Source organism: Rhea americana, unplaced genomic scaffold, assembly GCF_003343005.1.
Source record: "Rhea americana isolate MKP2758 unplaced genomic scaffold, rheAme1 scaffold_181, whole genome shotgun sequence".
Classification (NCBI taxonomy): Eukaryota; Metazoa; Chordata; class Aves; order Rheiformes; family Rheidae; genus Rhea; species Rhea americana.
Genome location: NW_028185939.1, coordinates 796823 through 815991, shown reverse-complemented (window position 1 = coordinate 815991; position 19169 = coordinate 796823). Strand labels below are relative to the sequence as shown.

At 48.1% G+C, this 19169-nt stretch overlaps 1 protein-coding gene across 2 annotated transcripts in view; it reads left to right on the top strand.

The window, feature by feature from the left end:
* Positions 1-19169, top strand: part of LMF1 (lipase maturation factor 1) — a 246862-nt gene that overhangs the window by 50258 nt on the left and 177435 nt on the right. For both annotated transcript variants that reach the window (XM_085301951.1, XM_085301950.1), the window contains exon 3: positions 11585-11733. In XM_085301951.1, coding sequence (XP_085158077.1) covers positions 11585-11733 — 149 coding nt within the window. The remainder of the gene's footprint in view (positions 1-11584; positions 11734-19169) is intronic.

The following is a 19169-nucleotide window of genomic DNA, read 5'->3' as shown; positions in this document are numbered from 1 at the left end:
TGTTCTTGCTTGAAGTGTGCAAGTGGGAAATGGTAGTTTTGAAACGGTGAAGAAAGCAGGCTGGTTGAGCTGTTAGGCTCCTATGTTGCCATGCTAACCATGTTAACAGCTGCTAATGGTTTCTTAAGCTGCCAAAGCAGCCTGAAGATAGATTTAACACCCAACAGACACCTGTTTTTAGCAATTTAGCTCTGCAGGCACATGGCACAATACTGCAGGGGTCCTGTCCATAAAGGACAGATAAAATGTGTTCAACAGGTTGCTTGGGGAACTGGCTTTCCAGTTCATGTTAGAGTTTTCATGATACAGAGTAAGAAGGAAAAGCACACTAAGAAAGAATTTAATCTGGAAGGGACAAGCATTAAAGTGATTACTTGATATTTCAAACCCAGCTCTGTCTTCCAAAGCCCTTGATATCTTTATGTCAATTAAAGGACCCTCATTCTCTTGGTTGTAGTGTCCTCCTAAGGTTCAGAGTGCTTTGCAAATGGGAATAAGATGCAGCTTCTCCCAGATGGTTGGGAGCTCCTTTTCCATGTCTGAGTGGGTCCATCTGTAGCAAGATCAAGCTGCAAAATGACCTTTGCAGCCATCCTAGCCCCAAGGCAGGGTCAGAGTTCCTGCTTACTGATTCTTGCACTGCTTTCCTTAAAGTTCCCTGAATGCTTATCCTCAGGCCCCTTCCCATTGCTCCAGGTGCTGCATTTTCTGCATTTTTCTGCTTGTCCCTTCTCTTGAGGCAGTTCATCTGCCCTGACTGCAGGGACTCCAGCTGCCACCAAAGCAGACCAGAGGATYTCTCCCTCCACACTGGTGGGATCATGCCTGGCTCAGTTGCAGCAATTGCTTTGCTGTCCCAAAAGGATGGGGAAAATGGCTTATACAATATGTGTAGGCCAGCTCGGAGCTAAGGCCTGGGAACTGGGAGGCTTTCCCATAAACCTTGTCTTGGCACTGGGTATACCGAGGGCTCCAGCAGGTTCAGTGGGAGAGTACCTGGAGATGSTTGCAGGGAAGGAGAACTATGCCCCTACTGGGGGAAGCAAGTGGAGTTAGGGRGAGTGCGTTGTGTGCAAGAGCCATGTCCTTTTGGTATATCTGGATCATGCTGGGGCAAAATTTCACTTCTTACCCAGTCAGGCCCATATCGGCACCTGATCAATGCTTGGAGGAAGGCGTTGGCTTCCCTGCCAAAGAGGGCTGGTAGCCAAGACTCCCTCTCTCTGACACCAGACTTTAGACTTGCTACTTCAATTTTCTGAAGCTTTGCTAAACCTTAATTGCAAGGAAGAGTTTTTGAGTGAATTTACTTGCTAATTTGGCATGAGCTTTGTGGAGGGATGATGTTGCAAATGTCTGTACAGGACACCTGTATACACCTTCCTGCAGAGAAYGGCACTGCACTTGCAGAGCTCTGCATGAACCAGCTCAGAAGTGAGCAAATAGGGTCTCTTTACGTGAAATAGGTTTCAGGCTTTTTCACTGACCTAGCAGGAATGTGTATAATTACTGGTTCCTGAACAAACCCTGACTCCTTTGGTTTGGTAGATGAGGTTTCAGTCTGCCATTTTTTTGTCCTTTGGGTATGTTCTGGTTTTACTTCTTTTCTCTTAAGCCAAAACCTCCTGATTCTAAGCACTTGGCTGTGCCATCAGGTATTCTTTTCATGTGATCAGTGTACATTTCCAGAGTGAAAACTCACCAGAAAACTGTAACTGGCTTTTAGTTATATCATGAACTTCAAAGAGATCAACAGAAAAAGGATAATTGGAAAGAAAATCCCTTTCAGGTTATAATTATTTGTCCCAGGAACCAGAGTTCCTTAGTGATGATACATATTTTCCCTTTTATTTTTCTAGCGCCATGGGAACCTGGCAGTAGTCAGTCTCTGCTGATATGTGTAGTGTATACCTGAACCTCAGCTCAGGGGAACGCAGAAATCACGATATTGGATTCAAACCAGTGATCCATCAAGACTTGCTTCCAGCAGAACTGGAGCCAGCGGCTTCAAAGGAGAATAGAGAGCTCTGCAGTAGGCAGGTTATCGGTTTCACAGGGAAAGCGTCCCTCAAAGACTCCCATCAGCCAGGGATTGTTCTGCACCTTGAGGCTTTTTTGTTTCCATCCTTTAAAGTCGCTTTCTTTTCTTCCTCTGAGAATTAGTTGAGTGGGAATGCGTAGCCCTTGCAGAGRGCTCTGCTGTGCCCTAATGCAACGTGGAGCACCAGTATTAAAGAGCTCGTATCATCTGGTCGTGGTATTATCGCTTTGTTTCTTGGCCTCTGCTTTAGTTCTGCTTCTGTTCCCAGCTCTGTTCTTTGGCATCTTGTTTCACAATCAATCCTTTCTGTCACTTCCTATTTTATTTAAAAAGTTGTGTGTGGCGTGTGATTAGTAGACCGTTGCAGGATCCTCTCATCTTTGTGGCTAGCCTCGGTCCTGATGATATTTTTCCTGATTTGTTAACAGTGCAGCCACTGGTGATGGTGACTTCCCTTGTAATAGTCTACTAGGGGAAAGTGGGGCAAATCCCCCACCATGGGAGTGAGCCCAGAGGAGCTGGTGTCAGGTCCAGAGGAGCTATTAAAGCTGGTGTAAGATTGTCCAGCACCGTGCCGCRGGAGGCTAGCAGGGTACCCTAGAAAGCGACTGTCGTCTGCTGACTCTGAAGCGCTCCTGGTGCTTGCTCCCTTCAGCTCACCAAGGTTTGTGGCATGAATCTTGTGGCTGTTGGCTGTGTGAAGGTTTTGAGGGATGGCTTGAGCAGTTTAATTAGTAAGTGGTAGCTGCTGTGGTTACAGCAGCCTCTAGAAACAAAACACACCTCAGTGCCAAGCAGCAGTGCTTGGATGTTCTCCTTGCATTGACGGCCACGCTGGAGAGATACTGATGCCAGTGAGGTCATATGAACACATGAAATTATTTTAGTTTCTTTAAGRCAGAGTAATTAAATACAGTATATACGGATCCCTCAAAATGACAGCCGCCCACAGAGCTAAAAACAGGAAATCCATTAACTTCATTATTTAAAAAATAAAATAAAAATCTTCCCAACTGATTCCTCTGTCACTTAAAGTTCTGCATGGAAGGAGGGCTAATTTAACGCTGCATTAACTCACTGTTATCGCCCTCCTGTTACCTAAGTAGTTTCTAATGACTACCCTGGAGAGCACTTGGAAGCTTTTAAAAGTTTTTATGCTAAATTTTTTTTTCTGTGTGGTTTATACTTTAAGAACAAAAGTTATTGATAACATTTTCCAAATTTTCCAACAACATCAAGAACTATTCTGTTGGCTGCAGAACTGTTAAGTATCACTAGTCTGCTACCTCTTTAGCAAACGAGAAATTTGAAACATTAAATTTAAGTGGTACTTGAGGAAATTGATGCAGCAGAGTTTGACTGTGGGAAGGTAGCTCAGGTCTTGGGCATGTTGGTGTCTTCAACAGAAGTGCTCTGGCCACGGGGCAAAGGAGTGGGGTTAATGGTACCCGCTCCAGCTGCGGACAAGGTGGCGTGGGGGACTCTGGCCTGAAGCCCCCTGGCATTGGTTTTCATATCTCTGAAAAGACCTAAGACTCTGTGGCAGAAGGCTTGAGAGGTGGATCTCTTTGTTTTGAGATCCTTCAGTGAAGGGCAGGTTGGAGTTAAGAAGTCATTAATCATTTTCTTTCCTTGCTGTCTTTTGCTCAGAACTAGAGTGGACTGACTTCCCCCCACTTTTTCCCCTCTTGCTTTTTAAAAATCATCTCTCCTTTCCAAGTTAGGACGTGCTTTTAGGGTTAGGGTCAACACTCTTTGCGTTTAGGTGCTACAATATGGAAGCCTTGGCGGGAGGGTTGTGACTTAGTGAAGCATTCTTGTTGCTTTGCAGTGTTCTCAGATGTTGAAGTTGAAACTTGTTGCCAGATACCGGGTGAAAAGAGGCCTTTTCTGTACTTGAGGCATTTGAGCATTGACAGGAGTCAGTCATGGGGTTGAAGGACACCTCCTCTCTCCCGTTGCAGCAGGGTGGAGGTGCAGAGCGTGGTGTAGAGGTGGAAGGTTGACCTTTCTGAACAGAGCCACAGTTAAAGCTGTGGGTGGCCGTACACTGTGGAGCAAAGATACAACAGGCACACTGCCTATGCAAGGGATTTCCATAAATTTCAAAGAAAACAGTGTCTTAGTAACGAGTTGGTTTCTCAGAGCTCTCTGAGTTGCAAGCTATCATTTGGGACACTGCCTGTGAATGAATCTGTGCATGACGTTAATGCCTGGGACTTAACTTTCCTTGGGTAACTGGAAGACCCAAAGTGCTCTGGAGTTCAGCCTTGCATGCATGCTTTGCCTGCTGATGGAGTAGATTCAGAACTGCTCTGTGACATTTTTAACGGGTTTTTCATGTTTATAGAATGATTATGTAACTGCATAGAGGTCTGGTACTTCTATTAGGAATTGCCAGGAATCTTTTCCACAGGGAGCCCTGGGAAACCTTTTAAACTTGACACAAACTTGAACGTGTCTCCTATGTGTTCTTTGTGCCTCTGCTTTTTGGTGATATTTGGAAAGCTAGAGGAGGAGGTAAGTCTTTGTCCCTTTGATAGATTTGTTGCCTTTCTGAAAAAGGGAGAAGAGACTGCAGGGAAGGCGAAAAAGGGAGCCCAGCACCTCTGGGGTTCAGATTGCCCACCTGGTTACAATTGCAAACTTCTGCCCACCAAGTTAAAGCGAGTCGCTGAACACGCTCTACTTTTCAGGGGTTTCCTTCTCCCACTGTGTTGAAGATGGTTCCAGCTAGATGTTGATTCCTTTATGCCTGAAATGGCACAACGGTGGACAGGTCCTCTTCTCTTGGACTTTGGCAGTCATCTTCCGCACTGCGTTGGTCTTCCTTGCTTTGGGGCTGGTGGAGCGCACCCAATGGTGGCATCCCTTTGCTCTCATCTTCAGCAGAGCAGGGAGAAAAAGCRCGTTTCAACAGGTGGCAGCTAAGACATGCAAAACCTGTGCGTGAAAGCCAAACCCGGCTGAAGCTGGTGGTGCTTTTGTCACGGGTGTTAGTGTGGCCAGTAATTCACGCTGAAGACGAAGGACTTTGTAGTTAGCTGACAGGCTTAGGATTTTAACTTACTGCAGAAAGTGTTAGTGAAACAGTTGAAAAAGATGCAGCTCTTTGCTAGGATAGGTAGGACCTCTGCTTTCCTTTAGGAAGCTTTCACTGAGAGTGATGAAAGCTGTAATGATTTACACAGTACTTTGTTTTTAAAAGAAAAAGAAAATGGTAAGGAAAAAGTAGAAACATTTATCTTYCAGTATTTCTTGAGGTTTAGCTTTCACTGTTGGAAGAGAGGGCCAGGTTTGCCCTGACTGTCCTCTTTTAAGCCAAGACGTGCTTGCGTTAGGAGTATTTATGTCGGGAAAGACTGCGTGTTCCTCATTTGGTCTGCATCGCTGTGAGCAGGGAAGCGGTTGCTGGGYGTCCTGCGAAGCACGGGGTGGCTGCAGGTCCGTCCTGGGCATCTTCCCTGCTTTGACCGCCAGCGAGTGTGACACAGGATATTCACAGGACAGCTGCGCTATCTGCTCCGCGGCTCCTCTGCGTGCTGGCTGCGAGAGCGCGCTGTAAAACGTGCCTGCGCTGTCGGAGCGTTCGTCCGTGCCGTGCAGACGTGCCCGCCGCGCTTTGTGTGTGTACKTCTCGATGTACAAGGAGACACGGCTTGCCACTGCGCCTTGTCCCGTATTTTAGGAAGAAACGGGAATTAGTAAGAATAAATTCTCTGAACTATATACGCTGTTATAGCTAGGCGTGGGCTTTTTTTTTTTTTTTTGATTTTGACCAAAGGATTTTCTGGTGACAAAACAGACTAATTGAAAATAAGAAATATCCTTATCTTTGGACCTGGCTGCTTTGTGTCTAGCTTTGAAGGCTTTCTGGCCGTCTCYGCCTCAGTGCTTTCTCTGCTGCTGTGCATATAAACAGCAAGTCGTGGTGGGACCGCGGGAAGCCGAAGGTGCGGCGCCCAGGGCTGTGCAGGAAGCTCGTGTCAGGGCTTTGCTCTGCAGCCGTGGACAGGCTCCGATAGCTCTGCTGTTTTTTCCATCAGGTATTTGACAGTAAACAACRTAAAGATGAAAACTGGAGACCTTAATGATATAATGCTATATAATCTATTTGCCCTTAGAAATAATACTCCCTATAGGGAGCCATAATGGTGCTGCTTTGGACTCCTTTGGAGAATGTTTGTACCAAATTGACTTTTTTTTTTATATGTTAAGTACCAGTGATGTTTTCTGCAGTGCATCAGCCGCTCCTGCCAAGGCGTGTGGTCTTTCCGAGGAGCGCCGGCGAGCGCTGCGCCGCACCGGCGCTCGCGGTTCCTGTTTCAGGCGGCAAATGGCTTTTGGCTCTGGAGATCAGCTCGCGTAAGCTCCATTTCCTAGCAGCGAAGGCTAGGAGGAACGGCTTTATCTAACTTTGAGGCAGCAGATCGTTCAAAAACTTTAAAAAGAGAAACGGGAAAGCGTTTTTTCCCGTTTTCCCTGCCCCGTTCTCTGCTTGCCCCCGCCCCTCGGCCCATCCTCTCCGCTGCCRCCCTCCCCCTTGCCCGGCGGCGATTTCAGAGAACGCCAAACTCTGTATTTTGCTGCATCGAGTTAGGAGCACGCAGCAAACGTTTGAAACGTGTGTGGGGCAAGTGCAGCCGCTGTTGGCAGTTTATTTTATTTCATTTTTGGGGGAAGGAGGGAGGGGGGAATAAAAAGCAAATCCTGGGCGCCCGCGGCGCGGTGACAATGGTGCTCATTGTGGCCGCCCGCAGCTGCTGAAACCCGACTAGATCCAACTGCCGGCAGCGGGAGCAGGTGGGTCAGCAACGTGACCCCGCGTTCCCAGCAGTATCAGTGTGCGCCGGGGGCCGAGGTGCGCCCGCGGCGCGGACCCGCTTGGAAAACGCCGCCGCCGCCGCGAGGATGGCTTGGCTTGCGCTTTGGGGGCTCGGGTTTTGCTTCTGAGCACCCTGCCTGCCACCGTGGCGTCTCGAAGCGCTGCGAGAYGAGCGGCGTCCGTCTGCTGCCGTTTGTACAAACCCGGTTGGTTCGTGCGGGTCTGGATTGCATTCCTAAAATACCGGGATTGGGAAGCATCGCTGCGCGCGCCGAATTAGCATCGCTAATGCCGGCAGTTGTCGTTGCTCCCTCCCGGGCCCGGTGCTTGGCTGCGCGTGGTGCTGCTGGCTCCTCGGCTTGTTTGACTTGCCGCCGGGGCCGCCGCGCGGTGCCGGGCGCCCGCTGCTCCCTCCCGCGGCCCGCGAGGTGGGGGCCGCCCGATGCCCGCCGGGAGGGMGGGCGGTGGGATGACCTCCTCCATGGCGGGGCAGCGTGCTGCCGCCTCCGCGCCGCGCTGACACTGCGAGGGGTGCTCGAGGCTGGGGAGGCTTTTAAGGAGTAGACGTGAACAACTGTTCCTAAGCCAGCAGTTAGGAGAAATGCAAGGTTTCTGTTGATGGATCTTATAACCTTGCTTTCTGATATCAAGTTACAGTAAAGTGAATCTGAGGCGGAGCAGAGCTGCCCCCGGCTTCCCCTCTGCTGCAGAAAGGGTCGTGGTGTTGAATAGCGCGCGCTACCGCAAAAGCCTTCGCGATATAGCTGCGATTTTTAGAGGAAAAAGCAATGCACTTAGCCTCTCTGCTAATCCTGCCGTACCGAGTGCTTCTATTCCAGATGGAGTGGCATCAGAGCGTATTTCATTTGCACACGATCCTGCCTAGGAGAGGAAAGACAAGTTACAGGCAGGGATGGGGCCACGKTAGAAGCAGTTCACACTTACGCCTGATCTTCCCTGCGTCTGAGCTTAAGGCTTAGACCAACCTGTAGTTTTAAGCCAAAATGCAAACGGAAAGAGGTGACTGCCRTTGGGGAAGAAGGTGAAAGTGGGGCACGCAAGTGAGATACGGTGGGCAGGTGGGACCAGGAGTCTGGGAAGACGAGGGACAAGGGAAGCAGAGTGCTGACAGGGAGAAATGAAGCGCAAAGAAAGGCGAGAAAGGAAACTTTAATATCCAGAGACAGCGGTGAAACTGGGGAAGCTGCARAACTCCCACCAGAAGTAAAAAACGGGGGATAGGAGTGTGAATCAAGGCAGGAAGGGGAGAGCTCTGGTGTTTGGCAGGGCGAGGAGGAGGAAGCGGGGCTGCGCGGCGCCGCGAGGAGCTGCCGAGGACGGCGTACGCGCCTGTCTGGGCGGTGCGTGCCGGGACGGAAAACCGATCTGCGTGACCGCTTTCCCAGCTGCGGCGATTCAGGAAGAAGGTTGTTAATAAATCAGAGGCTCTTCCTGCGTTTCTGCATCTCAAACTTGTTCTCCTTGCGGGAGCTCGGCTCCGCTCGGATGCTACCGACCGTAACAGGAGATCGGGACACGCGCAGTGCGACGCCCGCGCTTCCCGTGGGCCGGCAAACGAGCCGGAGCAGAGCGGGAGCGAGCCGCGAGCCGAGGAGGCGTGGGGGGATAAGGGCGGCTCCCGGAGCGGCGCTGACCCTGGTTTGTCCTCGGCCGCGCTTGCGGTGAAAGCCCGCTCGCGCGGCGCGTCCCACGCGCCGTCTCCGCCGCTTTGGCTCGCGCCCTCCTGCTCAGCGACGCAGCGTGCGTAGGATACGTCTGCAGGGGAACGCAGCGATTAACATATGAAAACGCCGATAACAGTGGGATTCTTGTGCCGGCAGCAACGCGCGAGATATACTGCCGTTCTGGTGCCAGTTAGCCCCATAACTGCTGCTTGTGGCTGGGTTTAGTAACAATTAACCTTTCACATCTTGTGTTGGCCATTGCTTTTCTGGTGCAGCTGCTTGTAYAACAATATCCTTCGCTTCTCTGCACAGAGGCGCTGATTTTGGCGGTTGGAGGAGCTGTTCTAGAAACCACAGGATATATGGAGAAAGAATAGGGAGGTTTTTTTTAGTAGCTATTCAAAGTACAACGATCTCTTTTGAAAAAATTGTTAACGTTTTTAATACAAACAAGGTCCCTTAAATCAAGAACGAGAAGAGGTTCCATTCCTGCGGCTAAAAATATTCTAAAGAAAATTCAACATACTTTTGCTTGACAAAGCAAAATTCAACGTGTTTTGYGTGACAGCAAGCCAATATACGCTTTGATAACCTAGTCCTGTGTGCAGTCAGGTGTCTCACATCCAGCTGGGAGGTRTTTTCCTGACCTGTTTAAGCGCAGCTAAAGAGAAGGTGATGATCATGGACCAAGCTTTGCCTCTGCTGCTTTACAGCTAAAAAAGTGCTGCAGGACCCTCGTGAAAGTACGCGGCTTCGAGCAATCCACGGCATTGCCTGGTTTCGGGCATATRGGTGCGTGTCACCTCCAGCACGGAGCTTGGCAGGGCTTTGCAGTGTCCCAGTGGCATGGCTGGCACCGTCCCTGCAGGCGTTCTCAGGCCTTCAGTCACCACAAAACAGGTTGCGTTTCAGGTCTTCGGGCTTTTATTTCTTGCAGAATTGTAGGCAGGTTTGCCAAGTTGGGCGTGCCGTATGCAGGCACAGAGAGCGCAGGGTGGTGTCGGCAGGGCCTGGCCGCGAGAGCTGTGTGCATCCATAACGAACAGGGATGCTCTGCTGGTTCTCGATGTCCCAGCTACGGTGGTGGTAACAGATGGGTGGGAAGAGCAAAGTCTCAAATGGCTCCAGCCAGCTTGGTGAGGTTTCAGAGTTGCTCTGACTTAGCCCTTCACCRTGGCTTCAAAATGCAATTGTTTCACATGGAACTATTTAAAAACAAATAAATATATATATAGTGTGTGTGTATATAATATGTATACATAAACATATATGTGTGTGTATATATACATATAAAATAAGACTAGAGGTAGGTTAAAGTTGGTGTATTGAAATTTAATTAGTTTTTGGCATTGCTATGTTGTCTCTTAACAATGTAGTGGAGGTCTGACTTCAGCTCTCAAAGCATTAACTGCTGTGCTTCTGCTCCTTCTGAATGATCATTTTAATATTTGTACTGTATGCATTGCTGGAAAAAAAAATGAAAAGTCCTATTTGCATGAAGTAGATTATAGCCAGTCTTCTCCAAAGCATTATAGTGTCTCAAGTAATAGGTTCATCATGTGGTTATGAACCTGTGTTTTGATCTTCACTATACCAATATTAAGTCTAGAATAATTACACCAAATCCAGGAGTGTGTAAAGCAAGTTTGATGGATGATTTGGACTTCTTTGCATTATGATTTTTCTTTATGATTAAAGATTCAAAGCTTCTGGTTGCATATTAAAGCTGATGATGAATAAGACTTAATGTGATTTTAATCATCCTCTTTTGAAGACAGAAGCCTTTTTTTTTCCCCCTGGCGCGACTCCAGTGAAGTCGCTGGAAGTTGGCCGCGCAGGCCCACCAAGACCTGGCTCATTCGTGCCTGGGGCCTAGCAGGTTCACGACGAAAATCCTCTGTGTGCATTTATCAAATGCTGCTGGCTTTGGACAGTGGTGTGTGATGCAAAAGTAGATTTCCAGGCAGGTTTACAGTAATGGTTTGCACATGCTCACTGGTTTTCCACTCTCTCCGATTTTTCACGTAAAAAAGATTGTATGCCATCAGTTGTGTGACGGGTGACTGCATTGATGAATACATGCAGACTGAATAAAAATACCAGAGTTTGTGAGGTACTGTCTTTCTCAGTAGGAGGATGGATCCCTTCTCCATCAGAGAGAGAGGAAAAGGTGTCAGCATGTTCCAAGCTGCTGCCCAAGTGTTGCAAGCGCCTCAACCTGATGGTGCAGAGAAGCCTTTTGCCTCTTTGAGGAGGTGGTGCCAGCAGGTCACTAAAAACTACATATATTGGTCTGCGCAAAACTGCATTAGGCACTCACAGCACAGGACTGAAGTTGTAAGGTTACTTATAAAGACTCATCTCTTGCAAAGTTGAGGTGGTGCAGATGATGGTTCTCAGGCAGTGACAGACCTCCTTAGATGTTGGCTGATGCAGTCATCGTGGTGTGAGGTTCTCTGTTTCCTTCCCTAAGGAACTTTCTTTGTGAATTTATGTTTTCAGGGGCTCACTCAATCTAAAGCAATCCATAGCGGCACTAATTAGTTGTGTTCCTGGGTCATCTTGCCAATTCCCATGGTGCTAGAAGTTATATTTTTCCTTTGTTTCATAAAAGTACAAACTTTTCTCTTGGTTCAAGCTGCATAAAATAGCCGTGTAAACACCAAAGAAAAGCAGCAGATTGCTCTTGGAGAAAAACAGTGCAGCCAAATTAGCCAAACATACTTGTCCTGTCATCAATGTAAAAAAATAAGATAACGTGGTCTTAGGTATTAAAGGTAACAATAGTGGGAAATGCATTTGTAGGTGTACAGTGGTGTATTGTACTGAAGTTGACACTGTCTCGTAAGCAGTCTTAATTTTGGGAACCTTTTCAGTCAGTATGATATGTGTATTATTGATAGTTAAGTTGCCTCAAATTAAATAAAATTAAAAAATTTCTTCTTTTGTATTTAGAATTTGTGAAAGGATGGTTTCTGAGATTTCTACAATAAATATATATTTTTTCTTGTTTCTTGCATGTTGGCACTACAGGATGGGAATCACAGCTGCTGGAAACAGGGTTCCTGGGAATATTCCTGTGCCCACTCTGGACCCTCTCCCGACTGCCCAGTTACACTCCGCCTTCCACCATCGTCATCTGGGGCTTTCGGTGGCTCATATTCAGAATTATGCTTGGAGCAGTAAGTGCAACTTTTCGTTTTTGCTCTCTGAAGGTGGCGGCAAAAGGAGTATCCCAAAGCGTTAGTGGCAAGATTTTTTTCAAGTGCTTCATCATAGCAGAAAACGCATCGCTGGTACAATATGTTGGAATGTTCTAGTTTAGGGGGTTTTTTAGTTAAAGAGGAAGGAGAATGCGTCAGGAAGTGCTTGATGTTTTTGTTTCATAGAGTCTTTTAAAGGCCTATCATTGGTATTTATTTTTGAGGAGGACAAGCACAGGAATAAGAATATATGTGTTGACATGTTGGTGCTGCACTTGTGATTGGCTCTTTAAAAGGAATTCAAGTGAAGTTTAAGACCTGGGCATTGTGGCTTTTTGATAAGGTGGTTGGGAAATGGGTAATTTCCAGGAACCAGCAGCTTTGCACTGAGTTATTTTTGCTTTGTGTATGCTTTACTAAAATGTCATTCTCTGCTCCATGTTTTCAAAGCAAACAATCACTGCGTTTCCATCTGAGTGCCAATGGAAATTCCCAAGTAGCCTATAAAAGAGAGAGCTGGGCCTCTTTAGCCTGGGGAAGAGAAGACTTGAGGGGGGATCTTATCCATGTGTACAAGTACCTGAAGGGAGGGTGTCAAAGGGAAGGGACAAACTCTTCTCAGTTGTCCCATGTGACAGGACAAGAGGAAATGGGCAGAAATTGAAGCACAGGAAGTTCTGCCTGACCGTGAGGGGGAATTTCTTCGCTGTGAGAGTGACACAGCACTGGACCAGGTTGCCCAGAGAGGTTGTGGAGTCTCCTTYTCTGGAGATCTTCAAGGCCTGCCTGGATGCAACCCTGTCTACCATGCTCTAGGTGATCCTGCTGAGCGGGATGGTTGGACTAGATGATCTCCAGAGGGTCCCTTCCGACCTTACTGATTCTATGATTCTAAAAGCATCCATCAGGAAGTGAGATCTTTGGTAAAATAGAGGTGTGGAACGGTGCTATCTTGTGATCTGCATCAGGATTTTGGACCTATAAAATATCCAAAATGTTACATCATGGATTGTCACTCTAAAACACAGACTGAGGGCAGATGGGATGGATATCCCTGTGTTTACTTTCTCTAAAACCTTTTCTTGTCCCAGCTCCTGATGGGCTTGAATCTGTAATTAAGCTCAATAACTCTTAATTCTCCTTGTCTTAAAAATTAATAATAAAAGAAAGAATAAGGAAATTTTTTGGATCTTGACCTTACTGTTGCCTATTTTCAAGGCAGTTGTGTTAGTGGAGAATGTGATATTGCTTTAGATATCTTTGGAAAGTCGTACTGCATGCTTGCTGCACCCAAATGAGGCTATCTGGCCTATGACAGTTCAGGAAATTCTACGTCAAAGCACAGAAAAAAATCCTGACTTCTATGCATCACACAACTGGTGTTTCAAAACCCACTATCTGGTGCTACTTTTTTTTTTTTTTTTTTTTTTTTTTTTGGTAATATCTACTGTGCAACATCAGCAAATTTTGCTCTGATAAAATGTTTCCTAAAGCTGAAGGGATTGGTTCCTGTAATTCTCAGTTACGATTAATTAAATAGATCTGGTCCTGCTGTTGGGCAATAGAGATGGATTAAATGACTACTTAAGGCCTGTTCCAACAGCATTTTTTATGACTCTAAAATGTCTACATGTGTAGGTAATCCTGTAGATTTTAATGCAACTGTCTGTTGAAAATGTTCAGTTAGAGTTTATAGGACTAAGTCAGATTTGTAATGCTACATTCAGGTGGAGTCTGTGTGAACAGTATGGTTCACATGTGGCTTCTGAGCATGTAGGATGAGCTTCATTTTCAGATATCAATCTCTTAATACGGAGTGGAAATAAAATTTTAAAAAATGGGCAGGTGTCAGGGAACAACTAAACCAACCTTCATATGTAGCTGTGAATGTCACCATATCCTAGGGTTGAGGCTACCTGAAGAATTTGTAATTTCTACTTTAAAGAGTAGAAACCCAGCTTCTTAGGGAAGGTGACTTGTGTAGAAGAGAGGGTCATTTGGTACCCCCTGAGATCAGAGGGGGATGTGGAGCTGATGTAAAGGTCTTTGTGCAGGGCTGAGCAAGCAATGTCACGACCTTCATGACAAGCGAGATGGGTCTGGTTTGCTAGGTAAATGAAAAGATTTCAGTCTCATATAGTCTGTTCCATGGGATCTTTTCCTTGGATAGATGGGAAAGCGCTATTAGGAAAATAGCTAGAACAATCCCTAGCAAAACTGCTGATAGGAAGACTCCAAGCCAAGGAGGCTCTAAAGCTTTGCTGCTGGCTATGGATAAGCAACATTAGAAGGGAAATTTGATAGCTAAGTAGAAACTGGTGAATGAACTTTGGAGGGAATAAAGGAAAATAATCCCCCAACTGTCATCAACTGTGAGACAGTTTATAAAGCTGAGTATGAGCTCTGCTGTGGCATCAATTGGTGTATAAAGCAGCAGTCGGGGTGCTGCCAGGCTGGCGTCACGGCAGGCGCTCGCTGCCCAGAGCCTCCATCTTCATGGTGTCAGGGCGGGGATCAGAGGGATATTCCCTGCTCGGTGGCAGTGCTGCACAGGATGGCCCATGAGCTGCTGCTGGCTGGGTACAGAGCTCCCCAGGGACCATAATTTGCAGCACATGTGAATATTACAAATGTTCAGATCCTGATCTACATGCGGTTAGTTTAGCATGTCCAACATATATGACAGGTATTGTGTTAGGCTAGTGAAGTTTTACTGAAGCTTGTTTGGATAAGAAATTAGTTTTTCATTGGCATTATTTTTTTTGTAGGAAAGTGTCTGTTTTTTCCTGTTGTTTTCCTGCTTCTCATTTGGACAAAGAAGCCCATTACAATATTTTAATTTAATTAAAATTTAGATTTTCAAAAGTTGGCTGGAGAAGGTCTTGGTCACAGCTGCCCTTGAGTTTGCTGGAGCCCTGTATGACAGAGCTGTGGGATGGGGCTGAGGAGGTCAGAATCCCCAGGGCAGCCGCTCTGCATCTAAAGAAGGATTTGTAGAAGTTTAAAGCAGAGCTCAAAACACTAGCCAAAACTGACACATGGGTTTCACAGAATAGTCGTGGTTAGAAGGATCCTTTGCAGATCATCTGGTCCAACCCCACTGCTCAAACAGGGTCAGCTAGAGTAGGTTGCCCATGCCCGTGTAGGTTTTGAATACCTTCTAGGATTTTAAGTAACTGTTTAGGAAATGGAATTGAAAGCTCGCTACCTGCCAGAAATACCCCTCCATGTTTTATTATAAATTAAATTTCCTGTCCTCTCCTTCAAATACAGAATGATTACACAGAATGATAACTACTTTAGTAGCTGACCTGCACGGTTTTTTCATTAGACCTTTGCTGCCCACAAAGATATAAGTTGTTAAAGTTTTTAAGTGCAATAACATGGTGCTGGCTGGCCTTTAATGATGTTGTTTAGGACCCATGGAGCTGTCCTGTGACATGAGAGGTCCCAGGGTCCTCTGGTCCTGTGTGACCCATGGAGTGATTAGTGAGGAGCTAAGATTAGGTCCCGTAAGGCTGCCTGTTAATCCTCCAAACAGGTGAAGTCCGAGATGCAAGTTACTGTGGGGCACMTTGGTTTGGGAGTGCTGGGGGGAACTTCTTTGCTGATGAGTTATTTGGGCCATTTAACACCAAGTGACATTTGGTGAAAATATCAAGATAACCCTTTGTCCCTGCCGAAGTTTCTGTCCCCAGTAGATGCAGACTGGCTTCTGTGGTCTTGATGCTTCTCAGCTTCTACAGCGCTGCTTCTCCGATGTGACATTGATTATAAAAGGGTTTGAGAGTCCATGACATGCAGTGTAGGGAAATCTATCTACTTTTCTTAACAAGTTACATAATCACCAAGTTTGCATCCAGCTTTTCTTTTAGAATGGAGTTTGACTCTGCGCTTTGCTCTGTTCCTGTTAATTGTAAGATATATTACAATTAATATATATTCTGAATTATGGGACAAGTTTGATAAAACCATGCTCATGAAAGATCTCTGTTATTGTTATCTCTGTGCTGCTGCTGAGTTTTATCTAGAGAGTAATAACTTTCCTGTTATTTTGGAGAGAGCTCTCTGCAAAAGGGATGCTGCCCCTCAAGTCCTTTGTCTTCGTTACTGATATATAAGTAACAGGCATGGTAGAGTAAAACGTGGAAAGGTCATTAGAGGGGGATCTACTTCAAGCAAGTGGAAATCAGTGATTGATGATATCTTTAATGTTTTGGGGCCCAAACACGTGTACGTTTCCTTCTAGGCTGGGGTAATGATGCTTGCAGGCACTGGGGAAGCAAGTTTAATGCGTGAAACCAAAGTATCCTCCTAGAGCGCAGGTGCACCTGTTCAAAGGCAATCTCTGATTTCTTCACTAATCTGGGCAGGAGCTGAAACATGTGCACAAATGTGGAATGAGGAAAGGTTTCCCATGGGTGGGATTGGCAGTGATTATATGTTACACAGAAGGAAAGTTGGACTTTCCTCCACAGATCTCCAGGGATCCTTCTAGCTGGTTAGGGTAACATTTCCCTTGTAAAATGCCATCTTCCAAGCAAATGGCGTTCCCTCAGGTCAGCTCTGTGTTTCTCACCTTATGCTGCATGTGAGCTAAGCAATGCCATATGCAGTTTTAGAACTCGCCTTAAACAGGCGAAAGGCTTGCCTGCCTTTTGCAGTGTGATGGCTCCCAGTAAAGGCGCTTTCCTCCTGGGCGGCTCTCCGCCGCGGCTGCTGTGCCCGCCGTGGTGCCAGGGGAGGCGAGGTGGGCATCTCGGTGAGAGTTGTCTGCTCACGTTTGCAGCTGTCTCGCTGCCCAGCGCCACGTGCACGTACCTGCTGCTTTAGAAGCGTCTGTCCTGGTGGAAGTGTGGTCGCTTCCACGTGGTCTCCTAAATCCTACCTTTGAGTTTTGCAACTTTTGCTTCTGAAATTCAAGTAAGGAACAAATTTCATCCATGTCTAAAATACCAGTCGTGCAAGTTATTTGCGTCTCGGAACAGTGCCATGTTTGAGGGAGAGGAAAGAGGAAGTGTTTGAATTCTCCACCTCGGGAGCGGACGGGGTCTGAAACAGGCCGCCTAAGGCTTCATGGTCTGCAYGTCCCATCACGCGACGCGTGCGGGAGGAGGGCGGCTCGCAACGAGCCGTGAGCGGCTCTGGTCCCTCATCCCTGGGAGAGCGCTGGGGCTTAGGCTGCCCTTGCTCGAAGGAGCTGGAGAGCTGTGCTGCGAATGCCGTCCTGCGTATTGCTGAATGCGTGCCAGGCCCGGAACGGCCTGCAAGGATTGATCTCTCTGGCACGTGGGCTCTGGAAGTTCAGTTTTAGTTCTTTCCCCTGGGGGTAGCAAATAAATTTTGAATTAGTGAATTATATGCGAGGCCTTTCTGCAAAAGTCCTTGAAAAAGTATTTGTGGCCAGATCTTGCTCTATTGTGCATGCCTGCCTTGGGAGCGGGTTGGACTTTCTGAGGAAAGATGCTGCGTAAGAGAAATAATATACTTCCTTTGCCATAATTCCAGAAAGCGAGGAATACGTTCATCCTTTGCTTCTGCTGTTTGATTGGCAGCAAGTGCTGGGCTGATCTCAAATATTGCTGACTTTTTGAAAGGCGTAATTACATGATTCAATCTATACGTTTGATGTTCCTAATAATCCATTAGTGCAGGATGTAAAGACGGATGTTTTAGGAACGCGCAGAGGCAACAGAAGAGCGGTCTCTTTGTGCAGGCGAGCAGCTTGTTAGGAAATAAGTGATACAAACAGACATTTATGCTGCCGATTTGCCTCAGGAGTGCTCTGTGGCTGGAAGTTTTCATCGTTTTGCTCAGAGCTCTCAGTCGCTCCGATTTCTGGAGCCGTGGCAGATGCTCTGCGTGGCCAGCGCGGGGGCCTGGCAGCCCTTTAGCCCCACGGCCGATTTCCACAACCACCCGGTCTGCGGCGACGGGAGGTGCCGGAGGAGCAGCCGAGCTGCGCTGGCTCGGTGCAGCGGCGTCCCGCCGTCTGCACCTTGAGGCTTCTTAAGGCCAAGTCACGCTCGTGTGCTGAGGCTCGTGCTCTGTTGGGAACTGCTGGTTCCGCCGACGRTGCAGCACTAACCGGGGCCGGGTGCTTCAGCTCTTAGGTGGACGAGGGTCTGTTCGGTTTGGTGTGGGACAGTAGTGTTGCGCTTGAGCTCCCCTTTCTCAGCACCAAAACAGTAATTCGTAGCTAAAACTTTATTCAGCAAATGTTACTCCTTTTCCTTTCTTCACGAGAAATTTGACAGTAGATGCTGACTTTGTCGAGTGTGTACCGCTGCGTGCTGGGGAGGCTGGAGGGTAGCCGCAGGCTGGCGAGCTGCAGCTTCAGGGTGGCTTACTGCATCCCGAAGGCCGCTAGCGCCTGGACAGGTAAGCCATGAAATACAGGTTCTGCTCCTGCGTGAGGTGAGGGTTCAGAAACGTAGCGAGAGCGCTTGTTTGGAAATGCAGGAATTTGGTTTTCGTCAGGACCTGCGTATGCGAGTGTGGTTGCATTGATAAAACTTAATAACCGTAAAAACAGATGTAGAAGGATAGAAGTAAGTGAATATGATTTTAAGTAGGTTTGGGGAAGAGCCGTAGGCGAAGTAAGTGCCGCCGAGCCCCTGGAAGAGGCCTCGGGGCGTAGAGCGCAGCAGCGGAGGGCGCCGGGCACCCTCGGGTTTCCCTGCGCCGGGTCGCGGTGGCTGTGGCGCTCCCGGCGCGGTGCCGCGGCCGCGTCGCTGCGGGGGCCCGGCCCGCGGCTCACAGGGGCCCACGCTTTCGACTGCAGGCGGCACGGCGGCGATTCCCTCGCTGCTGCTCCCGAGGCTTGGCTCTGCTTGTCGCACGTAGCTCCTTTTCCTCTCCTTTCATTTTTTTTCCTCTTTTTTTTTTTTTCCTCCTTTTCTTCGCACCTCCCGTCGTCACGCGGGGGGTCTCAGCGCGTGCCCGGGGCCGGCGTCGCCGCCGCGTTCGGCCTTGCCGACGGGGAGCGGGTCGTTCCCCCGGGGTTGTCTTGCGTGGGGGTCGGTTAGCGGCGCCGCGGGAAACCCGCAGCGCGAAGGGAGCCGGGGTGGGGCTGGGGCGCGCGGAGGGCCGCGGCCATGTGGAATACGTTACGGCGGAGGTGGCTGGAGCAGGGAGCGTGAGTGAGTCTGAGACATCTTGATTAGTTTCTGGAGGAAAGGATTGCGGAGTGTAGTGAAAAAGCAGGGAAACAGGATTTAAAGCACATTACCACTTTAATTTAAAAGCGCCCAAAGCAAGGAAATTCGAGTTTAAGGCTGCCAATCTCTCGGCCCCTCGCGCAGGTGTTCCGGCTCGGAGACCCCTGCGGCGGCCGCGTGCGACGGACGGCAGCTCGCTGGCCACGGGGCCCCAGGGCGGCCACCGGCGGGCCCAGGGCGGCCACCGGCGGGCCC